At 34.6% G+C, this 25,253-nt stretch overlaps 1 protein-coding gene and 1 long non-coding RNA gene across 2 annotated transcripts; both read right to left on the bottom strand.

Moving 5' to 3' along the window:
• Nucleotides 1-4,978: 4,978 nt before the first annotated feature.
• On the bottom strand, nt 4,979-7,952 carry LOC127092576 (uncharacterized). Its single transcript, XR_007792214.1, has 2 exons — nt 7,637-7,952; nt 4,979-5,655 (listed from the first exon to the last, which is right to left on the bottom strand). It is a non-coding gene; the product is annotated as an uncharacterized LOC127092576 (long non-coding RNA).
• A 4,036-nt stretch (nt 7,953-11,988) lies between these two features.
• On the bottom strand, nt 11,989-13,385 carry LOC127094092 (uncharacterized; the record flags this gene model as incomplete). Its single annotated transcript, XM_051032960.1, has 5 exons — nt 11,989-12,228; nt 12,455-12,532; nt 12,834-12,877; nt 13,069-13,133; nt 13,205-13,385. Coding segments are annotated over 5 exons (537 nt in total), but the record flags the coding sequence as incomplete, so codon positions are not given.
• Nucleotides 13,386-25,253: the final 11,868 nt, after the last annotated feature.

Here is a 25,253-nt window from a genome sequence, read left to right as displayed (position 1 = left end):
AGTCACAATTTAACGAGATCAAAATAAATAGAGACCCTATTTAATTATGATTTAACCTGACAAATATTTTATGAGCCTTTATTTAGTTATAGTTTAATCCTGAAAAATGTGACGCCATGTGCGGTGGCCCACTTAAAAGCTTTTAAAGACGGTCTTGGTGTACACCATTAACTTTTTATTTCACGGGTCATTATCAGGACAATATCTATTTTATTTTAACAAACAATTATTTTTAATTGAAAGATAAATTATTTATTTTCAAATATAAAAATTTTCTTTTTTTTTTCAATTCAAATTTTTCCGTGTATCTAAATATATTTTATACTATATTAAATAAATTTACTCATGCAAATACACAAATATTTTGTTAGTATAGATTAGAGCTTTGCTATTTTGACACTGATTTTCCCTACACCTTATTCTACACCGGATTCAATAACGAAACAGAATTCAAAGTAGGTTAAACTATAAAATAAAATTAAAAAAACTAACCCATTTTAAAATACAAATACAGTGTGGGTGTTAAAAGTAGTGTCACCATATCATTTCTTGATAAGTTATAACCAATTGATATATATCAGTTCAAATACAATGATTATTATGCAAAACTTCCATGGTGGGGAAAACATGCATAAATTTATTCATAAATAAAGCAACAACAACTTATCAAATTCCCAAGTGTTCATAAACTTCAAACTCTACGGTTAAAAATGCAAGAAAGAAGCGTGAATAAAAGTTCACTAGAATAGGTAGTTCTAACCCAACAAAAGTAACAAGTGTGGTCATGGTATCATGAGTAGTCCCTATTGTAGTCCAGCAACATCTTTTTATATTCAAAAGCCTACACAAGAACAAATTAAATGATCAAATCAATCAAACAAGTATGTTAAAAAATTGAGACAAAAGAGCATTTATGAACTACACGACCATTAGGGGGAATAAAACTTTTTTATTTTATATGGAAAAAATGAAAATTGTGATTTTTTTATCCAAATACCTTTAATTTTTTTTTTAAAAATCCTGATTTTAAAAAAAATTCAATCTACTCCACTGTTACTCTACTTTTAAGAGGAGGCGTCAGACCAATTGACGTCAACTCCTAAAGTTAGAGAGGAGGCGTCAATTGGATTGACTACAACACATGGTGTTGCCAATCCAATTGGCGCCCATGTGTTAGTTGGTAGAGGAGGCGCCAATTGGTTTGGTGCCTCAGTGTAAAATGTACTTTTTTGTGTTATAAATAGAGGTGTTGTGTGAATCATTTTTTCACATCTTATTTCATCATTTTGCAAAGATGTTGGGTGTTCGTCGCCGCTATGGAAATGTTGTTTATTCGAGAGACAAACCTCCGATGTTGATGCTCTTCTGGAACATCAGTAGTTTCGATCAACTGAAGAGGGAGTTGGTTCGTTGGTTAGATGGAAAAATACCAGAAGGGGAGAAAATTATAAATATTGAGAGACTCAGTAATATATTTGGTTGGGTGCGAGTCAAAACTGATAAGGATGCTAGGAAAATGATGTTTGGACGATATGTCTCTCCTCACAATGGGTGAATCGCACAGAGGAACAGTTGCAAACATAGCAACTTATGTAAATGTTTAATTCTTCTGTTATTTATCTAAAATACCTTTTTAATAACGATACTTAATTTGTTGTTTATCTTTTATAAAGTAACGTATTTTGTTGTTTCTTTTATAGGATGTTTCAAGGTTTCGAACTCGGGTCCACGAATATGTACACATAGACCCCATGATTCAACCGTATGTCGAACTCACCGGTTTTGGACATATAAGCAAAATAATGTCTTGGTCGGTGGATAATAAATTCATTCTTGCGTTATGTGAAAGATGGTGTCCTGAGACACACACATTCTGGTTTCCAACCGATGAGTGTACCGTGACGTTAGAAGACATCTACATGCTATTGGGACTGCCTATCAAAGGTAAGACGGTAAATGGCAAAACCAACTATGCGGATTCAATTTGCATGGACCTCTTGGATGCTGATTTATTAGATGATAACTCGAGAGGTCAAGGTATACTCCTTTCACGCCTTAAGGCATATTATAACAACTTACAGTTAGATGAGAATTCTATCGAAGAGGCTCGAATAATAAAAACTAGATGTTACATTATGCTTTTAATTGATTTTTTTTATTTCCCGAAGGTAGTGGTTCAAGTATGCATGTTATGTATTTACCTTTACTAAGACATGTAGATAGAATAGGAAGTTGCAGTTGGAGATTCGCTTGTCTGGCTTATCTTTATAACTTTTTGTGTAAAAATTCACATAAAGACACATCTACCTTTTTTGGATGTGCTGTTTTGCTCCAATCATGGGGTTGACCCAGACTACTGTCCCTAGCGCCCGTCAACAACAACCCTTTCACATTCCCGTATACACAAAAGTAAGTTCTTTAAAATGGACTATATTTACTTACTTTATCGATTATTATCTCTAAATAATATTTTTATCTTGATGGTGCAGATGGTCGGCACATGGTATGAGTTATAACAGATGTCCTAGACACTGTATTACTCAGTATCGCAATCTCTTGGATCACCTTCGACCGACAGATGTATGGTCATTAACCTAATTATTTCGTAATAATTTATTAATTTCTTCTACCAAATTTATAATCTAACATATGTTCACATTTCAGTTCATTTGGCGTCCATACCTAAATTTGGATCATGACCATGAAATCAATGAAGAAGACGCAGCCGTTTGGACTGCATGCACACCGATCATAAGATTCATCACTGTGGAGATGCACAATAGTGATCTTGTTAAATTATAGTTCGATATGCTTCAACACATCCCAGATCCCCCAGCAAACCTAGGAGAATGGCATCTACACAAAGTTAACGACCAATGGAACTTTAACTCATGGCAAAGCTTCGCTAGATCCGAGTGTCGCAAATGGAAGCACCACCATGACCATGTCCTAACTGACGATGTGATGCCAACTGAAGAAAAACCAAGTCGTAAATTATATGGCTTGGTACAAATCGGTTGGTTTTGAGTTCATCGTCGAGGATATGTACCTATACGACCCACGCCGGACAACTTACACACTAGAAGGCTCAACATCTAACCCCCAACAACATTGTCAGACCGGCTACTCACAACCCCCTATCCTTCAAACTTTCCGTTCCACAAACGCACAAACATACAACCCTAACATGCCATACACCCAACCACAATACCAAGAGCATACCCCGTACCACCACCAACAACTAGATAATCATCCAGGGACCCAACATCGCTTCGCACCCAACACATCACCCTACCAAAGTTGCCTTAGCCAAAATACTCAACGATCATTTAACATCAACTGTCCCTCCTCCTACCATAGCCAAGAAGCCTAAACATCTCAAAACCAAAACCTTCAACAACCATATGCCTGCCAAACACCACAACAATCATTTCAACCTTTCCTCGACGCATCATTCACACCAATGTCTCCTTTCAACCGTCTCGGTCGTCCTCCAACAACTCAAACACAACTCAACTACTCTAGCATGGGTCATGAACTCAACTATGACGATACACTTTCGATGCATACACAAGACTACGCTGATTTGTCTGACTATCTCCGACAATCTCCTGTAGTTGGTAGTGATGTTCCTGGGCCCTCAGATACTCAAACACCTGGGGTGAATCATCAACGTGGGTTAGGGCCACGGGTTCGGGTAGCTAGGGGATGTGGCAACAGAGGTCGGTTAGGTGATCCCGATCATCAGCATTAGTCTTTTTTGTGTAAACGATAATTAATATTAATATGAATTTATCTGATTTCGAATTTATCTATCATGTAGACTTTTTTTCAAAAAAAGTTACAAAACACACAGAGATGTCAATCCAATTAGCGTCTCCCTTAAAGCTTAACACATGGGCGCCAATTGGATTGACCACACAAGGAGCCCTAGTCAATCCAATTGGTGCCTCCTCTTTAAGTTTAAGAGGAGACGTCAATTGGTTTGGCGCCTCCTTTTAAAAATAGGATAGATTGAAATCTTTTTTGAAATCAGAGTTATTTTAAAAAAAAAATGAAAATCAGGGATATTTGGATAAAAAATTTAAAAATTGTTATTGAAAATAACAAATTGAATTTGAATTTGCTACGATGTAAGATATAAGTTACTTATACCAAAAACATATCTTAATAATATTATAATGGATTTGATTATAATAAATATTTTTTTCATAGAGGACTCTACCTAACTCTGAACTAAAGAATTAAACCAAGATAAACTACAAAATAAATTATATATGCTTAATTTCTTTTTCATTCTCTCTAATATTCAACACATATATGATTGATTTGAGTTTCATTTGGAAAAAAAAAATATTTTTAAACAGTCAACACAATTCAAACTTTTTATTTATTAATGTTTTCTCCTCTTCATTATCCCATTGCTTGAGAAAGTATTGAGGACAAAAATTATTTCCTTTAATATTCAAAGTTTTGATAACCTCAAGTTGGCTATCTTTCCTAATAACCATGTAAAATACAAAAACTTATCTTGGAGAACTAATAGACATCAGGAAAGCCTCAGAGCTAGCTTCTGCTTGCACCTTATCGCTTGGAATATCTCATATTAGTGCAATATCAACTAATTTTATGTAATCATGAGTAGATGAGGAAATCACATTGAAAGTATATGCAACACAAAAGTAACACATAAACGCTTATTTAGTAATTTCAAGTTGTCAGCTGGTGGGGTGGGGGAGTGTCTTCTGCTGCCAAATAAGCCAAACAAGCACGTAGTTTGTTATTTGTTTTTTCTTGTCTGCATTCTGCAGTGTCTCTTTTAACTAGAACTTGCTTGGTGACTCACGTAAGCAATTTCGGAGTTTTATTTTTATGGAACCTCTGACTGTAATTAATTATCTTTGTTCCAAAATAAAATGATGACACAAATGAATCATACAGCCAGACATTTGATAACAACATGCATGTAGGGCCAAGAAAAATGAACACTAGTAATAATTTGAGAAAATAAGATAATATGTTATATACCGCCGACACGTTTCATAGATCAGAAACACTTTCAATCTAAAATGTCCGCGTATGTGTCTAAGAACTTGTCTACTCATGATGATATCGATTTTCATAAATTTGATTATCATCTGGATGCATCAATGCTGCAAAATGTAGATACTAGAGCTTGCCTACTTCTACTGTTCTACATATTAATGTAAATTTTGAGTGTGTTGCAGAACCTGGTTTTCAGATGACGTTACAAATTTATATGATGCCAAAAATGTGAATGATTATAGCGTTTGTATTGTACTATTCTGCTTCAGGTAATTTTATTTCCCTCATAGGTGAAGTATGCCAAAAAAGCTATACTGTTCTTTTCACCCTTTGTGCAAAATGGAAGGACAATGACAGAGTGATACTCGAGTGATTTTCACAGTCTACTGTCTTAGATTTTCCTGTCACCTAAAACTGCAATATCTGCAAATGATGATTTTATCACCCAAAATGTCCCGAAATTGAAATCGGATTTACTGTAGTCAATAATTTGACGCATTCAACCACAGTTTCTCAAATACAAATTTTTGTATCCTGTGCGGTAGTCCGTCTTGCACGCCCTCAAGGACTACATGCATTCAACTTGAAATCTGAGCAGTCGGGTCTGATCTATAACCATAAATTTATCAAATTATCTCATCAATTGATTAGTACTACTAAAATTAAATATAATACTATTAGTTTGCCATTTATGTTAGAGTGCATACAACTGTACAAGGTAACTCTCTCAATCAGAATCAGTCGCTAATGATTGGAAAAGTAACAATGTATGTCTATGTTAGGGGTGGACAAAATTTCACCAACCGACCCTACCCACCCAGCCCATGCAAACCGAATGCATTTCGGTCGGGTTAAATTCGAATTTCGGGTCCAGCGGGTGATTCATTCGGTTTTTACTGGATAGTGGCGGTTCGGTTCGGTTGGACAAATTCAATCCAACAAAAACCGAATCCGACCGGAATATAATTATCTTTTAATATTTTTCATAATGGGTTGAACTCAGTAGTTTTAGAAGCCCAATAAATATACCCATTAAGTTCAGCCAACACATATAATGAATAAACCCTAGCCGCTTTACCATTCCAAATTCGTTTTTCTTGTCTTTTATCTCATTATGAAACTAAGCAAGGTCTAAACAAGGTAAATCAATACTCAGTTGGCTTCTTCTTCTCTATCTCTTGTAAATCATTATTTGTTTTATTTTGTTATCTTAATCTGTTAATTTTATTTTGTGAACATGAAGCATATTTCAAAAAGTTATTTAAAGATGAAGAGGTTGTTAGGGAAAATTGGTCTTTAAATGATTATCATTTGAGAATTATTGCTCATATTTAAAATACCAGATTCCTTGGAGTATATTGAAGTAAGTCAATGAGAAATCTTTGGAGAAGAAGTTGTTGGAATGTTAAAAGTGATAGCTTGTTGAAAATCTCTATATTTGATTCAGATGCCAATATTAATGATTTTAATTTTGAAATTTTAATGCTAAAAACTAAATTAAATTTATCTCAATCACAAAATTAAATGGGTCAAATAATTTTTTTCTTAATAAAAAAACTTATTCATAGCAGACATTTAAGTTTCAATTACAAATTTTTTACAACTGGACCATTAAAACCGGGAGAAAATATAATAAAAATATGGAAAAATAGTTAATTTCAATTTTCAAACTCACCCAATAAAGTCCAGTAAGTTAAAACCCGAAATTAACCGCTAAAGTAAACCGAACCGATCTAACCTGAATCCGAGAAAACCGAAAATTAAATTGGTCGGAATTGGGCATCTAAGTCTCATCAGTGGGTTGGTCTGGTTTGAAGATTTGGGCCCGAAACCGAACCGATCCGATGTCCACCCCTAGTCTATGTCACACCCAACAATCCATTATTGTGGGATTAATCTTATGATAAGCTTATTATTACATCAGTCACAGCAACTTAAAAGAGCAAATTTTACTATATTTGTTTTACTATCTTTGTTCTCAGATCTTTCTTTTTCTGCTTCTGTAGTTTTACTTGTTTCATACTGCTAAATAGCATAGCATTGACAATTTCGGATGGAATTCATATTCCTTGTCTAACATGTATTGGTGTTCGATAGTGACCTACGTGATTACATTCAATAAATTTATTTTTCATATCCTTATCAGAATCTAAGTGTGAGTGTTAGGATCCGTCTCTATGTCAATGCTACTTATGTTTCATATAGAGGTTGAAATACAAAGGGTTAATTTGAAGCACCAGTAAAGAACAATACTCACACCGACTACTCGTGTTTAGAAGACACATAAACACGAGTGATACACTGACACATGTTGGACACCAAACATGTCAATCGAGCTAAAGTGTCGGTGCTTCAAATAATTTTCCACCTGCAGAAGTAGTTTGGTATGGACAGAAAAGGTGTTGTGATTCTGAATTGCAGTCTATAAAGATTTTTTGCCAACAGAACACAAGTCAAGATCGTCCACAAGATAGAACAAACCTTTTTACTTGTTCAAGTTCCAAAACAACAACAAAAAAAGTAAAGAAAAAAAGAAGAGTTTATGAACAAAGCAACACATAAGTACTATAAAATTTTGAAACAAAATCACCTGGAATCTTGTCCAATTACCAATTAGTCCTACATAGCAAATTTTGCAGTTCTTTTCTGGTCTCCAATTTCCTTAGTACTTATTCTAGATGAAGATAATTGTTAATAATGTCTCTATTGTTGTTGAGGGGAATGAAGCCTGGTCCGAAATCACTCATAAATGTTATGTTAGATATATTTATGAATGATTTCGAGCCGGACAACATTCCCCTCAACCTTTTATGCATATAGCAGACATGAGAAGAGTTGAAATGGAAAAAAGTTCAAAAGGAGAACAAGAAAGCAAGTGTCTGTGTGTGGGAGAGAGAAAAAGAGACTTGTGGCTAGAGCTTTTATATAGCCATGCATTATTTTTTTTTCATGGGGTCCTTATTATATACGTAAAATTTTTAGAGTAGATTTTTTCTTTGGTCATATGATTTAAAGTCCACTTTATACACTACTTTTATCATGCTTTTCACATGCAGGATTTTTTCATTCAGAAAAGTAAGATGTTAACATAAAGAATTATTAAAACATGACGGTCGGTGTTGTTGAAGTGCAAAGGGGTGCAAATATTGAAACGCTCAAGTCAATGAAAAAATGAAATGAGTTAACCCTATCTTTTTAATGAATGTAATTGGAGAATAATGTCGTCAATATTATTGAGTGATTTTTTTCATGATTGTTAGAACACCCTCTCAATTGGAGGGACGTGATACCCTTAATTGGTACAGCAATAAGAGAGTTTTGAAATTGTACACTTGTTTTTATTCTTTTGAAGATTTTGACCTTGGGTGTATTGTCAGCTCTTAAGTAAAGGATTTCCATTTTGCTTGCCACTAGGGTAAAGAAAAGATGGTGATGGGCTTGATGGTGATCCTTCATTGATGATATAGTATACAAGATTAATTATGCCAAACTTGATTAACAGGCTTAAAAAAATTCAAGTTTTAAATAATATCGACAGAGATAATTATTTATTACATTCTAACAAAATTCTCCCATCAAGAGTAGAATTAAAATTCAGATTCTTGTGAAATATGAATTGGGTCCTTATTGTTATCGTATTGGGTTTTTAGGAATTCAATTTTTGAATTGGATACGACATGTTAGCTAAAATCTCAAAGCATTTGGTATACATATCTTCTCAATTATTAAAGATTGATATGTGAAATTGTTATTGACACTTGATGCACCAAAAATTTATTCTGGTGAGTCAATTCATTCATCTCGGATATGCTTCCCTTTAACCTAAGTCTTTTTTATCTATGTGTTTAGTTGATTGTTTGTTTCAAATAACCAATTAGTTACAGAGATTCGAAGTAAGAGATGCGTGTGACTTTGCTTCAATGAAAGAGAAAGTAAACCGATTTATAAACCAATTCGCAAAATGGTATCCAGTTTATATTGATTTAGGGTTACATTGAATCCAAATTGATTTTTTTACAAACGGATCAGACTTTTTAAAAATGATACAGTTTGGTTATGGTTATGGATCAATCAAGGAAAACCATTTTTTTAACACCCCTATAAACCGATTTATAAGCCAATTCGCAAAACGGTATCCGAATTATTGATTTGGGGTTACATTGAACCCAAATTGATTTTTTTACAAATGGATCGGATTTTTTAAAAATGATACAATTTGGTTATGGATCAAATAAGGAAAATCATTTGTTTAACACCCCTAGAGAGAAGAGCTTCGAAAAATGGAGAGGATCGAGTGAAAAATATAAAAGGATTTAAGTGGAGAGGGTTTTGGGGATTTAGATTTATTCAAAAACTAAAATCTCCTAATTTGGAGAATTAAAAAACGGGATTGGGGGAGGAGTTTGAAGGATTTTGGATAACTCTGATAAATTCTTCAAATATAATCTTTGTTATTATAGTATTTCGAAAATTAAAAATATGTTAATGATAAATATTTTTTATCATTCTAAATAAAATCTTTTTTTAAAAAAATGTAAGATATTTCTTATATATTTTTTTTAAAAATTGTTTTTCGAATCACTCTTCTCTTCTCCTTCAAACTCCCAAGCAAAGACTAAGATTTTGTTTGCGAGTTTAAATGAGAATGAATGAGAGGGCTTTAAATAAAAAGGAAGGACAGAAGCGAAATAATTGAACGATTTTAGAGGATTTTGGTGGGATTATTTTTATTCATAACACACAATCTCTCTAATTTGAGGGAATTCAAATATTTATACTGATGGGGTATTTTGAAAGAATTTTTAGGGTTTACAAATATGTTTATGTTGTTATAATATTCTAAAAATTAAAAGTATAATAATGATAAACGTTCATTTATCATTTTAAACAAAATCACAATTTAAAAAAAATGTAAAGATTTTTCTTTTTTTTTTCCGAAACCCCTCCCCCAGGGCCCTTCCTTCATCCTCTCCTCCAAACTCTCAAATAAAGTCTAAGGGTGTGTTTGAATTAGTGGTATAAGATGAAATATAATGGAACGGAATGGTAAATAATGAGATTTTATTGTTTGAATTTGCAAATAATTTATGGAGTGAATGAAACATGAAAAATCCATTTCCTCAGATTCCATCCAATCCTCCATTTTGTGTTCCGTCCGATTTGGAGTGTATGCAACGAAATGAGATATTTTTTTAAAAATCTAAATAATGGAGTGAAGTCTATATTTTACTGCGCTCTATTCCATTCCACTATGTTATGTTTCATTTAACACTGCTATATATTTCATCAATCCAAATATAATCTAAGGCTCTGAACGTGAGTTTAAAAAAGAAAAAGAAAGTTTCAGATAAATGAAAGGATGAAGAGAAATTGAAAAGGAAAAAATAAAATGCCAGCTTTAATAAGGGTTTTTTCTTCATTATACAAAATCCTCAAAAATAAGTAAATCTTAAATAATTTTAATACCTTTTTAAATCTAAACTATATTGTTATAACACTCTAGAAATTAAAAATATATTAACATTCATTTTTCATCTTCTACATAAATATTTTATGTAAAATGAGATAGATTTTACTATTTTTCTCTCGATTCTCCATCATTCTTTCCGTGCAAATTAATTAATCATTTCTTTCAAAAATCTTTCTCCCCGACTTTATTATTTATAAACCCTTGAATTTTAATGTTCTTCTATTTTTAAGACAAAATATAAACATTGTTTTTCTTTAAAATGGCTAAAGGTTGTAACTTTTCAAAAATAAAGTTTATCATGTTTTGGCCCAAAGGAATTGTGAAAGAATCACATTCTCATAAGGTAGGTTTTATTTGACCAACTAGTTTTTCAATCAATCAAGAAGCAATGTCTCTATCATAGTGATGACATCATACATACCAAATAATGGCTACAGTTATGCAAAATCATAAGAATTATATGCAATGTATACATTAACTTGGACTTTAGTATTCATATGCATTTGATTGTTTAATTCATGGAATCATATGTAATTCAAAGTTAATAAAATCACTTTTTTTTTTAATTTTAAATTTTTTCCCAAAAGGTATTCATGTATTTAAAACTTGATCATGTTCATGTTAAAGAAATAACTGAAAGTAAATAGTAAAGTAAATGTCGCAGATTTTGGAGAGCTTATTCGCAACATCGATACCCTCTGGAAAAATTTGACTTGTCCTCAGACTATCATCATGTGAAACTGGAGATCTGAATCAAAACTTTGCATTTAGGACCTGAAAGATTTGCTTAGCGGCAATAACATTTTGTTGAGCGAACTTTGTCAGGGAAATTTTTGCTTAGCGAGGAAATGTTCTCGCCCAACGAAATTCCTGAAAAATCTCAAAAATATGTGTTTTTTACTTGTTTTAACACGGGAATATACAAATTGCATAAATAAAAATCTAAAGCTATAAATTGGGTTACCTTCCAATAAGCGATTGTTTAACATCATTAGCTTGACGTCTGTGTTAAGGTTCCTTAATATATCTTCACTACAACAAACAAGACCTTAGACAGCGCTTTTTTTAGCCTTAGACAACGCTTTAAAGCGCTGTCTAAACCTCCGCTGCTAAAGGTTTAGACAGCGCTTTTTTAAATCTTAAAAGCGCTGTCTAAGCCCCCCCCCCCCTAGACAGCGCTTTGGCCAAAAGCGCTTTATAAGACCCTCTTATTTTAAATTTTTTAGGTATACCTTAGACAGCGCTTTTGAAAAGCGTTGTCTAAGCCCCACCCCCTTAGACAGCGCTTTGGCCAAAAGCGCTTTCTAAGACCCTCCTATTTTAATTTTTTTAGGTATACCTTAGACAACGCTTTTCAAAAAGCGCTGTCTAAGCCCCCCCCCCCCCCCCCCTTAGACAGCGCTTTTGCCTAAAGCGCTTTCTAATCCCCCCCTTGGTGAGGTAGACAACATGGATAATTCAATGCCACAATTTCCTACCATGTATATTAAATTAAAAGAACCATTTAACTCTAATTCACAAACTAAACATATAAGTTGCAAAACTAATTGCAATATACCTTATGGTTCGCAACATTGTTTGGCACGTCTATATTCAAAAAACATCTTCCAGGGTAACTTTGATTCTTTATCTCAACCAGTAGAGCGCTTATGATTGGAATGCAAACTCCTGCAGCTAGGGCAAAGTCATGTGGATTACTCTTTCCTTCAACCCTGGACATGGAATAGACTTCAAATAGTGAAACGTGATAATGAAAAGCTATTGATGTTGAAGGATATAAATTAAAGATTACTGGAAAAACTTATAAAGCCAGTAAGCCGTAATATTATTACTCAAGACATTCACTGAGTTATGAGTTACAATTATAAGTTAATAAATTGGTTCAAAATCAATTCAGAACAAATATTCAAGATAGAACTAGTAATATTGCAAATATACCAATCATATGAAATAGAGATAGAAGGGATATCATTGAAGAAGGCCTCTCGAGCTCCAGCTACAGTGCCTGAATAAACACTGAAAGGGAATTAGACATAACAGGTACAGACACAAAACTGTTTATGATAACAACTAGAGACACAAGTTTAGCAAAAAGAAATATTGAGCAAATCATACGAGGTTCACTTCAAATTCCAAGGAAATGGAATCATCATCATGTTCATAGCTTAGAATGATGATAAGGACATGTGATAAGTTAATTTTACAAATGAAAGTGTATTTAAGCATTAAATAATATAAGTGCTTATGTCATGAGATAAAATTTATAAATAAACTCTTGTATAGACTCCTACATAGGTAGGAAAATGGTGCTACATACATATGATAGCCGCAGTTGCTACCCTTATTAATGCCACTGACTACCTGTTCAAAAAAAAACAAGCACATGAAAAGTCAGGTGTTTTTTTTAGTTGATTAAGATAAAGTTGATAAGAAATAGTTATTAAATAGTGGTAAGAAATATTGAAAGAAGCATCCAATAACTGTGAGAGTTTTGAACAACAGTTTGATACATAAGTTGAAATTAGTTTCTGCATATGAACAAGAGTTATGACCAGATCGGGAATTATAGGAAAGAGCGCTTTGGAAATTACGAGAGAAGTGCAATCAGCGGGAGTTCCTGGAAGTAGTAATTGAGAGAATTGAGGGAGTGAAAATGGAAAAAGAAGAACGAGAAAGAGAAAAACGAACCAGAAACGGCGAAGGAAGCGAGGGTTCCATGAATGTGAACTTGTTTTGCAGCTACAGGATGAAGCCATGTGATGCTGTGACTAACAGCTGATTTCTCGCTGCAACAAAGAGAAGAATTAGTATATTTGCGATGATGAATTGATCCTGCAGCAACACACCACTGACCTACACTGTCATCATGCCAGAATCTATCCCACTAAAGTCCTGACCTGCAGCCAAACAGCAACATCAGTGCAACCAAACATTGTACCACAAAACTACATAAATGCCACACCACAGTTAAATTGGATAAAGGTTAACATGGTTAATTCATAATGCAATCAGTCCACAAGCTTACCTAAAGAACAACTTTACAAACCAAGGTCATAACCAGCAAGAAGCATCATCAATGCCAAGCCACGAAGTGTGTTGACTTACCATGGAACTAAAACCACAAAACTTGCCATTGAATTACCAAGACCATTGCATGAATCAACAACCAACAATTTACCTACAAGAAGACCAACCAACCAGGTTGTACAAAAAAAAAACAAGTAACGCCATACCAATTGGAAATAATCCATGACAGAATGAAATTCAAATCCTTGTCACACCAGGGGATCCAAGTCAAAACTTGGCAATTATTTTGTAGCATGAGTGCCAGATTGTATTGTCTTTCTTGAATCAGTTGAAGCATACCACCTGCAACAGTTGAGTAGGGCATCAATTACAGGGCTTGCCAATGTTGTATCATACAACAGAACCATCATGAACCTGCATCCACAAGCTCATGTTAGTTACCATCCAATTCTAGCCTGGCAGGAGGTTTCAACATAGCTTATGGCAAGCATAATCAATCTACAGACTAAACTGATGCGATAATCATAAGCCAAATGCAGGTATGCCTTTTTTCAATAAGTCAGAAACTACACCAAGCTGTAATAGTAGCCAATTGACATAGTCATGAGCTGAACCTGCAACATGTGTAAAATAGGAGCCATTGCCAAACAAACTTGCATCAAGCCACCAAAGCCTGTAATCAAGCCATGCCAGCACCAGGTTTTACAAACCAGCACAGTGAACTTGCAATGCTTGAAACTTACTTGTATTGCAGCAATGCACAATGGTCCTAACATAACACTACATCAAAGAACAAAAAACAACATAACAACATAACATTTCCTAAATTCAAGTTACTAACCAAATTGGCATTAAAAAGGGAACATGTTCAACAGGTCATCAATCAAGTTTCACAACAAATGTCACTTAAGTCAACCTTCCACAACCAGCCACTAATAGAATCATCCTAACCTAAGTAACTAACTTCATCAAACTAACTGCCAACTCAGTGAGTTAATAGAATAAACTCACTAAGTTCATCTCAACTAACTCCAAACCAACTCCTAACTTATTCCAAACCTATTCTATTCCAGACCTAGTGCATATATATCATCATCTCCATCATCATTGCAAGGGCTTGGCATCATTCCCTCAAGCTCCTAAGCAATCCTCTCTGAATTTTCTCCCTTTTCCACACTACACGCATGATCCCAAAGCTATTAAAGCTCATCATTAGAGCTTCAAGTTCACTTGTGCTAAACTTCTCCCACACAGTACCAAAGCACTCAATTCACTCAGGTTTTGAATCCAGAAGAAGAAGAAGAATCAAGGAGAATAAGAAAGTGCGACCAGTACAAGGAACAAGCTTTGAAAGACATTACCTGGAAGGTCATCATCGCCGTCAACAACTTCGGCAAGGTAATTATGAAAAATGTCGCTTTTCTTCAAATTTTGGTTACCAATATGTAGAGGATGATGAGAGGATTCAAAGTCCTCATCCCTGGGGCTTTGAATCAGTGAGGATAGAATTTAATTGGAGATTTTCGTGTTAGGGTTCTTGGGATGATTGGTTTAGGTTAGGTATTTAGAGGTCCAATTGCATCAAATTAACTAGGGATTTGGGTAGAGCATGAGTAGATGGAGATTTTGGCAGCTCCAATGTTGGTTTTGGTGGCCATCACCGCCAGGAGTGATGGACGACGCGGTGGCATGTGTCATCTCCGGCAGGCATGGAGGGAAGTAGTGTTGTTGACTCTTTCAAAATATTGTTGAATTTGATCTTGATGGGCTTGATTTGGCCAGATCCATATCTTGATCTTGAAAGACTTTAAACAGCGCTTTCTCAAAAGCGCTGACTAAGGTCTATATTTAAAAGCGCTTTCTAAAAGCGCTGTCTAAGGGGGGGTCTTAGACAGCGCTTTCTAAAAGCGCTGTCTAAGACCCCCCCTTAGACAGCGCTTTCATTATTTTTTTAGAACATTTTCCGTGTTTTATTTTTATTTTAACCTTAGACAGCGCTTTCTTTTAAAAGCGCTGTCTAAGATGCGCTGTTAAAAAACCTTTTTGGCGTAGTGCTTATTTTCTTCTTCCTATTCTCTCTCATGAATTTGAGATGGGTAAGAAGTTGTTTCAAGGCTTCAGAGAATGGTGCACTCATCTGCACTCTTTTTAGAATTTTTGTAAGCCTTGAAGACAGTGTTTTCTTAGTTAGAGTGTCAGACAGATTCTAAATAGGTGGTTTTTTTAGTTTTTACGCCTTTGTTCCTTGAGATTTTGTTTGTGTATTTTCACTTACGTCTTTCTCCAACTTTTTTTCTTTAGCTTCTTTCCTATTTCCTCTTTAACAACATTTTTTTGTGTTTCTTTATCACTGTCATTTCCATCCACTTAGTAGTGTTCATTTGAGTTAGTTTGAGTATTTGCATTGGTTTGTTGGTCAAGTATATATTTTGACAAAATGACTTATTTACGCCTCAAGGTTTTTGATTGAAGCGTTTATGACTTTCTAGATTTCCATAGTCACCTGCATGAATTGATTCAGTGTATCCTCCAATCTTGATGTATTATATTGTTGAGGAAAATTATGGTATGGTTGTTATTTGCTAATTTGTTTGGCATATTGGCCATAATTTGAGTTGTTGTTGCTTTGATATTTCCATGATCTTCGTTGGTTATTAAAGAAGTTTACTATTTAATTTAGTTGAGGGAAATATCATGTGGATGATTTCCAGTGAAAAGCTCACAATAATAAATTTTCTAGTTTAAATAATCAATATGTTAGTAATTGTACATCCCAAAATTCCCAAGGCTGAGTTTGAGGCTGAGTATGAATGAGCAAACAAGTAGGATGGCCTAAACCTGAATAAGTCGGATCTCAGCCAAGAAGAACATTATTACAAGACAGGAGAAAGTTGAATTTGGTTTCATTATGACTATGGTGGATGAGCAAGTTAGATCCGATCTCTTGAAGGTATTAGAAGGCAACATGAAAAGCGACATGGGACGATTACGAAACACGTCCATCATTTCATGGGGGTTATAGAAATTGATGTAAAAGGTGTTACTTGAGAGTTATGGAAGACGTAAAATGTTACCATAAGGCACTTTAAACAATTTATTCTGGTGAGTCAATTCATTCATCTCGGGTATGCTTCCCCTTTAACAGAAGTATTTTCCATCCACGTATGCTTGTCTGTTTGATTGTTTGCTTCATCAACAAGACATGATGTTTGAACACATTGGTCAAGAAGATTTTCGATATTAGGAGTTGGTTAAGTTTGGCTCTAACACCACTGTTAAATCATGAGGGGGAGTTGAACACCACATCTTAACTCAAAATCTTAAGGTTTTGTTTGAGAGTTTGGAGGGGAAGGGAGAGAAGAAATTTAAAAAATGGAAAGGATCGAGTGAAAAACATAAAAGGATTTAAGTGGAGAGGGTTTTGGGGATATAGATTTATTCAAACACCAAAATCTCCTAACTTGGAGAACTAAAAAATTGTATTGGGGGAGGGGTTTGAAGAATTTTGGGTGACTTAGACAAAATTTTCAAATCTAATCTTTGTTATTATAGTATTTTTGAAAATTAAAGATATGTTAATAATAAATATTTTTTATCATTCTAAACAAAAAAAATTATAAAAAAATGTTAAAGATTTCTTCTTTTTTTAATTGTTTCGAATCTCTCTTCTCTTCTTCTTAAAACTCTCAAACAAAGACTAAGACTTTATTTGGGAGTTTATATGAGAATGTACGTACACTACTAGAAAAAGCACATTTAATGTCGGGCGCATAATGCATTTAACCTAGGCTATAGAGGCGAGGTAACGAAGAGCGTCATAAAAAGTGCACACTTTACCTCTCGGTTTTAAAATAACTGACGGGTATGTGAAAAGGTCATGGGTTCTATCCCCAAGGAGACCTTTTTGAAATTCTGAAATGACGAAAACACATGTCTTTCAATTTTGTAATTTCACTGACGGATATACCATATTTTCACCTCAGTTATCTAATAAAACCAAATGGTAAAACAATTTTGAGTTTATTAAATATAATGTGGATTGATTATTTCACTAAACCCTATACTGAACATATAACTTCTCAAAATTGGTTAGACAAATAATTATATGAACAATCGTGTTCTATTTGAAAAAAAACTTACATTGATTAGTGATTTTGAAGCATCCTGCAACTCATCGTTCATCTCACACTGTTTTATGGTTAAAATCTCTCCAATGTTTCAAGTTCTTTATTCAACACTTCATTTTCTACTAATTCATTCTTGAAAGCATAAAATTTTATGCCTTGAAAAATGAACAAATATGGAAAAAAGTTGAACGAAAACTAGAAGTATTGGAGATATTTTAACGATAAAACAATATGAGATGAATGATGAGTTGAAGAATGCTATAAAATAATTAATTAGTGTAAGATAAGTTTCAGATACAACATAACTTTTCATATGATTATTTACAAAATCAATTAACTAGGTTATATGTTCAAAGAGGGGTTAGTGAAACAAATAATCAACATTAGATATAATAAACTCAACTTGACAGAACAAGATGGGAGTTGCAAAAAGAATCACAAAAAATATAAATTCAATATCAATATCAATCTAAAACTCAAACTCAATAACAACAACTAAACTACAACATATAAATTTTCATAACTTTGGGTAGTAGAGCAACTAAACAACAACAATAACATCAACAACTCAAAAACAACAACTTACATTAAACAACAACTAAAAAAAACAATATCTTAACAAAACTACAACAACATCATCAATAAATCTATAACATAAATCAGTTTATACAACAACAAGAATAAACCTCTAGGGTTTAGGGTCTCAACAACAACAACATCAATAAACCTATAACATAAATTTGCTTAAACAACAACAACAATATTAAACCTCTAGGATTTAGGGTCTTAATAACGGGTCTTAACAACAATAACAATATCAATAAACCTATAATATAAATCTGTTTAAATAACAACAATAACAACAATAAACCCTATAGGGTTTTAGATCTCAACAACAATAACAACAATAAGAATAATATGAATAGTGATGTTTGACGTATCATATCTCTGAAGAAGATGTAAAAGAAAATGATTTGGATCTCTTAAGAAGAAAAGAGAGCACTAAACACATAACATCTTTGTATTGAAGATGGTATATTTTTATGGCTCTCATTGTTTAAGGCTCTTTGTTAGGGTTTTATTTGTGTTGTTTAGACAAATGAAACTGGATGCTATAAGCTGAAGCTATATATATATATATATATATATATATATATATATATATATATATATATATATATATATATATATATATATATATATATATATATCAGAGAAATATATTCACCTTAGTTGGAAAGAAAACCGAGGTGAAAAGTAGCGTATTTTAGATTTAAAATAAAATATTCAAGAGCGCACCATTTTTAATGAGATAGAAACATAAACTAGGGATGTTGGGATTCAAAGCATGTACACTAAATAGGTTTACCCCTTAATTTTCACAATAATCGACGAAATATATTGTATATATTTTTATTAAAAAAACAGGATGAGTCCAGGAATTATACCTCTATGTTTTCAATACGTGAGGTGAAATCGCCGTCTTGAAATGTAATATTTGTAGTAGTGGTAAATGAAAAGACAAAGACAAAAGCTCAAGGAACAAAGGCGTAAAAACTAAAAAAATTACCTATTTAGAATCAGCCTGACACTTTAACTAAGAAAAAGTTATATTCAAGGCTTTCAGACATTCTAAAAAGAGTGTATATGAGCATACCATTCTCTGAAGCCTTGAAACAACTTCTTACCCATCTCAAATTCAAGAGAGAGAATATGAAGAAGAAAAGAAGATATATTAAGGAACCTTAACACAGACATCAAGCTAATGATGTTAAACAAGCACTTATTGGAAGGCAATCCAATTTTATAACCTTAGATTTTCATTTATGCAGTTTGTATATTACTTAGTTAAAACAAGTAAAAACATATGTTTTTGAGATTTTTGAGGAATTTCGTTGGGTGAGAACATGTCCTCGCTAAGCAATAATTTTCCTAACAAAGCTTGCCCAACAAAATGTTATTGTCGCTAAACAAATCTTTTAGGACCTAGATGCAAAATTTTGATTCAGATCCCCAGTTTTACATGATGATGGTCTGAGGACAAGCCAAATATTTTTAGAGGGTATATATGTAGCAAAACTCTCCAAAACCCGTGACATTTACTTTACTATTTATTTTGAGTTATTTCTTTAACATGAACATGATCAAGTTTTAAATATTTGTGGTTTTATTAACTTTGAATTACATATGATTCCATGAATTAAACAATCAAATGCATATGAATACTAAGTCCAAGTTAATGTATACATTGCATATAATTCTTATGATTTTGCATAACTGTTAGATGCCCAAAAGTGCTTATTTGAGCTATCATATGTGGGCATCTTTCACTCTATTTCCTTGCTAAAATGTCAAAACCACCTTTGTTTCAGATGAAATGCAATTAAACGATAAACGATCTTGGTACCTTTGATTTGTGTGTTATTGTGCAGGAAGTAGGCATGAAATAATAGAAAGTGAAGACACAAGAAATTTGGCAAAGGGATCAAGTAAAACAAGCATTCATCAGCCTGCTCGCTAGGCGAGGGCTGTGTGTCGCATCCGCGAAAATCAACCGGCGAGACTCAAATAAAAACACAACACAGAGCCGCCACTGCGCGTTATTTATCCCAAGATAGGGAAAGGAAACGCTCAGAAAAACCTGGAAAGACATGGTCTCGCGACCAAAGAGAAAGGGTAAGGGAGTCGGTTATGCGAGGGGAAGGTATTAGCACCCCTCACGTCCGTCGTACTCGACGGGATCCACGTTCTAAAAAAAAAAAGGTTGCTAAAACATCACACACACACACACAGGGAACGCAGGTGGGGTTAGGAGAAGGGAGCTCGATAGGACATCGCATCCTATGCCTACATATCTTGTCTGGAACAAGAATCAGAGCCACTGTAGTTCGGCTTACGCACGCCAAACAACACAAAACACACAAACAAACAAGGGTGGCAAACATGGAGCCCGACAACCACTTGATGGAATTACGTCAGCATCCGAACCAAAACACAACCAAAACGGCAAACGTGGAGCCCGACAGCCAATCACTGGGCTTACGTCGGCATCCGAGCCAAAACACAATCAGATAACAAGTAAACACACACAAAAAGAAAAAGGTTGCCCGGAGTGGTCTCGCACGACCACCTGCCTACATACCTCGTCTGGAACAAGGATCAGGGCGATGTAGTTCCCCTGAAAGGGAAAGAAAATCTAGCCAGAAACCGAGGGACGACACACTACCAGGGAGCTGGACTCGAGCCTAGTGTTGTCATGCATCGTTACCCTAAGTTCAGTTTTCTATCCTACTTGCATAAGCAAACTACTCCTATCCAGGAAAGAAGCAAGCATACAAGCATACATCAAATGAGAACAAGCATCTCAAACAGATATCCACATAGCACGCACTATAACCAATCAAGTGGGCTCACACAATAGGTTTGACTGCCCCAGCAAGTCATCTGTACGGGCTGTGTTTGCTCTTAACCTTGCCATTACGAGGCTAAGGTGAAGCAGATGAAAGGTGAAGTGAGGATCAGACCTCACAGCTCTTATCCCTGACCAGGGAGAGCTTCTGACAAATGAGCATGGGTCCAGAATGGGGGAACCCTTCTATACTCAGAGACTCTGACACAATGTGCACTGCACAAGATCTTGGGCTTGTGATCTCAATGCTACAACCATGTAATGGGAGCAAGGAGAAGACTCAACTGAATAGTGGGGGATAGATTGCATATCCCTACCTTCCACCAATTGCCTTGATTAAGGACTTTACCTGCTTAGGCACAATATTAAACAATCACAAACATTGCCTCTTAAGGAGGACTTCAGACAGTTTGCCCGGTCAAATAACAGACCGGGTCTCCAGACTACATGAAGTTAGGAAGTTATACCTCAATGCAAGTTGCTTAAGCAAAGCAAAGCAAAAGTTCACAAGGAACTGAGCAACTAAAAGTACCTGGAAACAGTCAAACACAGTTAGTACTCAGACAGACAAAAATAAACAGCAAGTATTAATCAGTCAGACTATACAAACTAATGCACAACAAAGGCAAGCTATGAGCTCAAGCCCAAACTTCACAACCTACAAAACAAAGTTATGTTAGTGTACAAACATCAAACAACATCAATTGAATTGACTTGGATCATTCTCCATAAGCATTGCACCTTTTCATCCTGAAAACTCAATCAAATGTTAGAAACTAGACCACTAGGCCAAGCCTAGGGTCCAAAGGCAAGAAAAATTCCTAAACAGCAAGGGATATCCAACCAAAGTCAAATTAATGTCAAACAAAAGCCAACACAATTAGTCCCATGTCCATATCATTCATCATGTTCATTTTATGCACAAAACAAATCAAACTAGTTCAAATGGAACACCAAACATCCAAACAGAACTATTGCATTCAAATCCATATCAGAACAATTCCAAAAATCCTCAAATAATTTACACCTAAACAGGACATAATCAAGGTCCAGCATGTCAAATTTTAGCTTAATTGGACAAAGGAAACCATGTCAATGAAAATCAACAAAAACAGACACAATTACATGCTCCAAATCACAACATCAACACATGCATTCACTTCAAAAATTCATAATTCAATGAAAACAATAAAGAAATGACTGGGACCAAAAGCATCATGTTCTATCATTTGTCTATAACCAGCAAGCCAAATTTCATGTTCATTCAATACCATATGAGCATTTCACATAAGATCTACCAACCTATGTCACACAAGCTTGCACAATTGACCAACAGAGATGAAAAATAGCAATCAATTTGAAAATGCCACATAAAATTCCACAAAAATTCACATAGCATCTTAACATGTTAATGAACATCCATGCAAAATTTCACATCATTCTAATAAGTCTAGGTCATTCAAATAAATCTAGCAAGTTGACATAATGAGGTGTGACACAAATTGTCACACCTAGGTTCCAAAATTCATAACTCAAACACCAGGAATCCAAAATTCATGAAATTTACATGTAAATAAACATTAGCCAGTCTACAATTACCACAAAAAATTTCAAACATTTCTTTGTAAGCATGAGGATTTCATAATCAAAATGGCACAATGTATCAAAATGGCATGCATGTTAATCAACCCTAAGTCAAACTTAATTTCCACCATGCACAACTTCAATCAATAGGTCAACAAAATTCTAAAGGGAATTAGGAAGTCAACAAAAAAATCCACACATTTTTCTGATCATTTAAACATTTTTTATGAATTTTTTAAAGTGTTTTATGATTTTTAACAATTTTTTTGAATTAATATTAATTAAATGAATTCACTAATGGCATAGTCGTAAATACTTGAACGCAGGCGCGGCAAACACTGAGTTCAAATATTCAAATGGAATTTCAGATCAAACACCATTTCATCATCGTTTTCATTCCAGATTTTCCAGAAAAAGCAAGAACACGAAGAACATGAAATCTCCACCAAAACTCACAAACGAATAGTCGTTGGAACCGTCTCAACATGAGGAATCCAAATATCAATCTAATTTTGTCCAATTTTTCCTATGTTTTCTAAATCGATGGAGTTAGGGTTTGGTATCGTATCTTCAAATCAAGATTTCTCAGCCTACAGTTCATCATTTCTAAAACTAAAAGCATCACGATGCTCTACATGAAGAGTTCTACCAAACGCATATAAGCAATCAAAGAACCATGACATTCGAAAAAATCAAATACCTGGAATGCAGCGATGAAATTGGTGTTCTTCGTGCGTGTTTTCCACAAACAGATGTAGTAGTGTGATAAGGAAAGTGATTGATGCGCTCAGGTTCGAACAAATCAGCTCCTAATGCTCCAAATCGCGATTTGCCATGAATGATGCTTGTATGTGCAGTCACGATTCAAAGCTCCTTTCCTTCCAATCTTCAAAAACAGATGGAGATGATGATGAATCAAGACCAATGCTAAAAGAGTTTCGCAAATTGAGCAAGAATGGAGGAAGTTTGATGAATTTGAGTGTGAAGTGTTCTTGAGAGGTTCTTGGAGAATTTGATGAATTTTGATCTGATTTTGGGAAATGTGTTTTTCTGTTATGATTTAGTTGTGATTAGGAATATATATGCCAGCTTAATCCATGCTTAATCACACTAATTAATCAATTGGAATGTGTTTAGCATAATTGTCATTTTCACACCAAGGGCAAAAATGTAACTTCATATGCCAGCTCATTGCCAGCTCCTGGACAGCTCACACACTCTCAAAATGACATGTGTGAGCTGTTGCAACTTGGCTTATGCTCATTGGATGTGTATTTTGGAAATTCCACATGTGAATGGCTATGTGTTCAATTATTCAAGTTCATTTTAAAAGCCATTTTCCAAACCATGAAGACTTAGCATATTATGAATATTCCAACAAGTTTCAAGTGCCATTTATGAGGTGTTGCAAAAATCCCCACTCAAAAATTCCAATTATTTCACAAGTTGGACAATTTTGCCCCTGGTTCATTTAACCGTCCAGTTGAAATTTGACTTCTTGCATTGACCACTTTTGAAGAAATCCAATTATGCACCATGAAAGTACATGTCAAATGTAGTTTGTGCATATAAAGAACTCCCAATTTGGATGCTCCATGTGGAAATTATGGCCTCCTGATTATGGGTCATTTTTGAAATTCACTGGACCATAACTTGACAACCATACATGGGATTTTCAAGTTCTTGGACTTTTTGGAAAGGTGAGAATAAAATCTACAACTTTCATGTTGAACAAATTTTCATTTAAAGCTTCCTTGGACACGTGGTCTTGAGGTCAAAAACTTTCCATTTTTGGAAACTTCTATTACAAGTCACTTTCTATTTTTGGCAGTTTTTGTTCTGACTTGATTTTCTTCATTCTTAAGCTTTGACATGTCAAATAACACTTGTTCCAACATGAATGAAGTGTATCCAACTCATTTCCACCTCCAAATCATCAGATCATGTACAGTTGACCATAGTTGACTTTTTCATCTGATAGATGAATCTGGCAATGCATAGATCACTCTGAGCTCCAATCTTCAACTGAAATGGCTCAAGGGTGAAACCCTAGCCTCAATAAGCACAATATAATCATGCAATGAACCCCATAACCATCACAAACCCCCTCTCCTGACCATGCCCTAATTGGCCCAATGCAACTGATTAGGGTTGACCAGTGGTCAAAACCCTAATCTCAAGGAATCTGCCTCCAACACTTGATTCTTCTAATGATAACAAGCCATGATGATGATGTATCATTGCAATCAAGATGAAGACCACCATCCATTGAGAATCATGAAACCCTAATTCACAGCCCAATCCTCAGATGGCCCATGATCAGTCAATAAACCCTAGGCTTGCACTTAGACTTTCTCATCCTCTGATCAAGACTTGAGCGGATAGCTTGCACAATGTAACCACATGATATGCAATATGCAATGCCTAATGACCTAAAAATGTATGCCATATGATAATGCTAGTCCCAAGAGAAGAGGGCAAATTTTGAGGTGTTACACTGTGGCGAAGCACTCGCTAGGCGAGCGCCCAGCGAAAAGCTCCAGTAAAATGTCAATAAATTCGCTAGGCGAGCTGCTAGCGAAGGTGGTAG

Source organism: Lathyrus oleraceus, chromosome 6 (assembly GCF_024323335.1).
Source record: "Lathyrus oleraceus cultivar Zhongwan6 chromosome 6, CAAS_Psat_ZW6_1.0, whole genome shotgun sequence".
NCBI lineage: Eukaryota > Viridiplantae > Streptophyta > Magnoliopsida > Fabales > Fabaceae > Lathyrus > Lathyrus oleraceus.
Note: the sequence above shows the minus strand (reverse complement) of the source record. Positions and strands in the feature narration are given on the sequence as shown.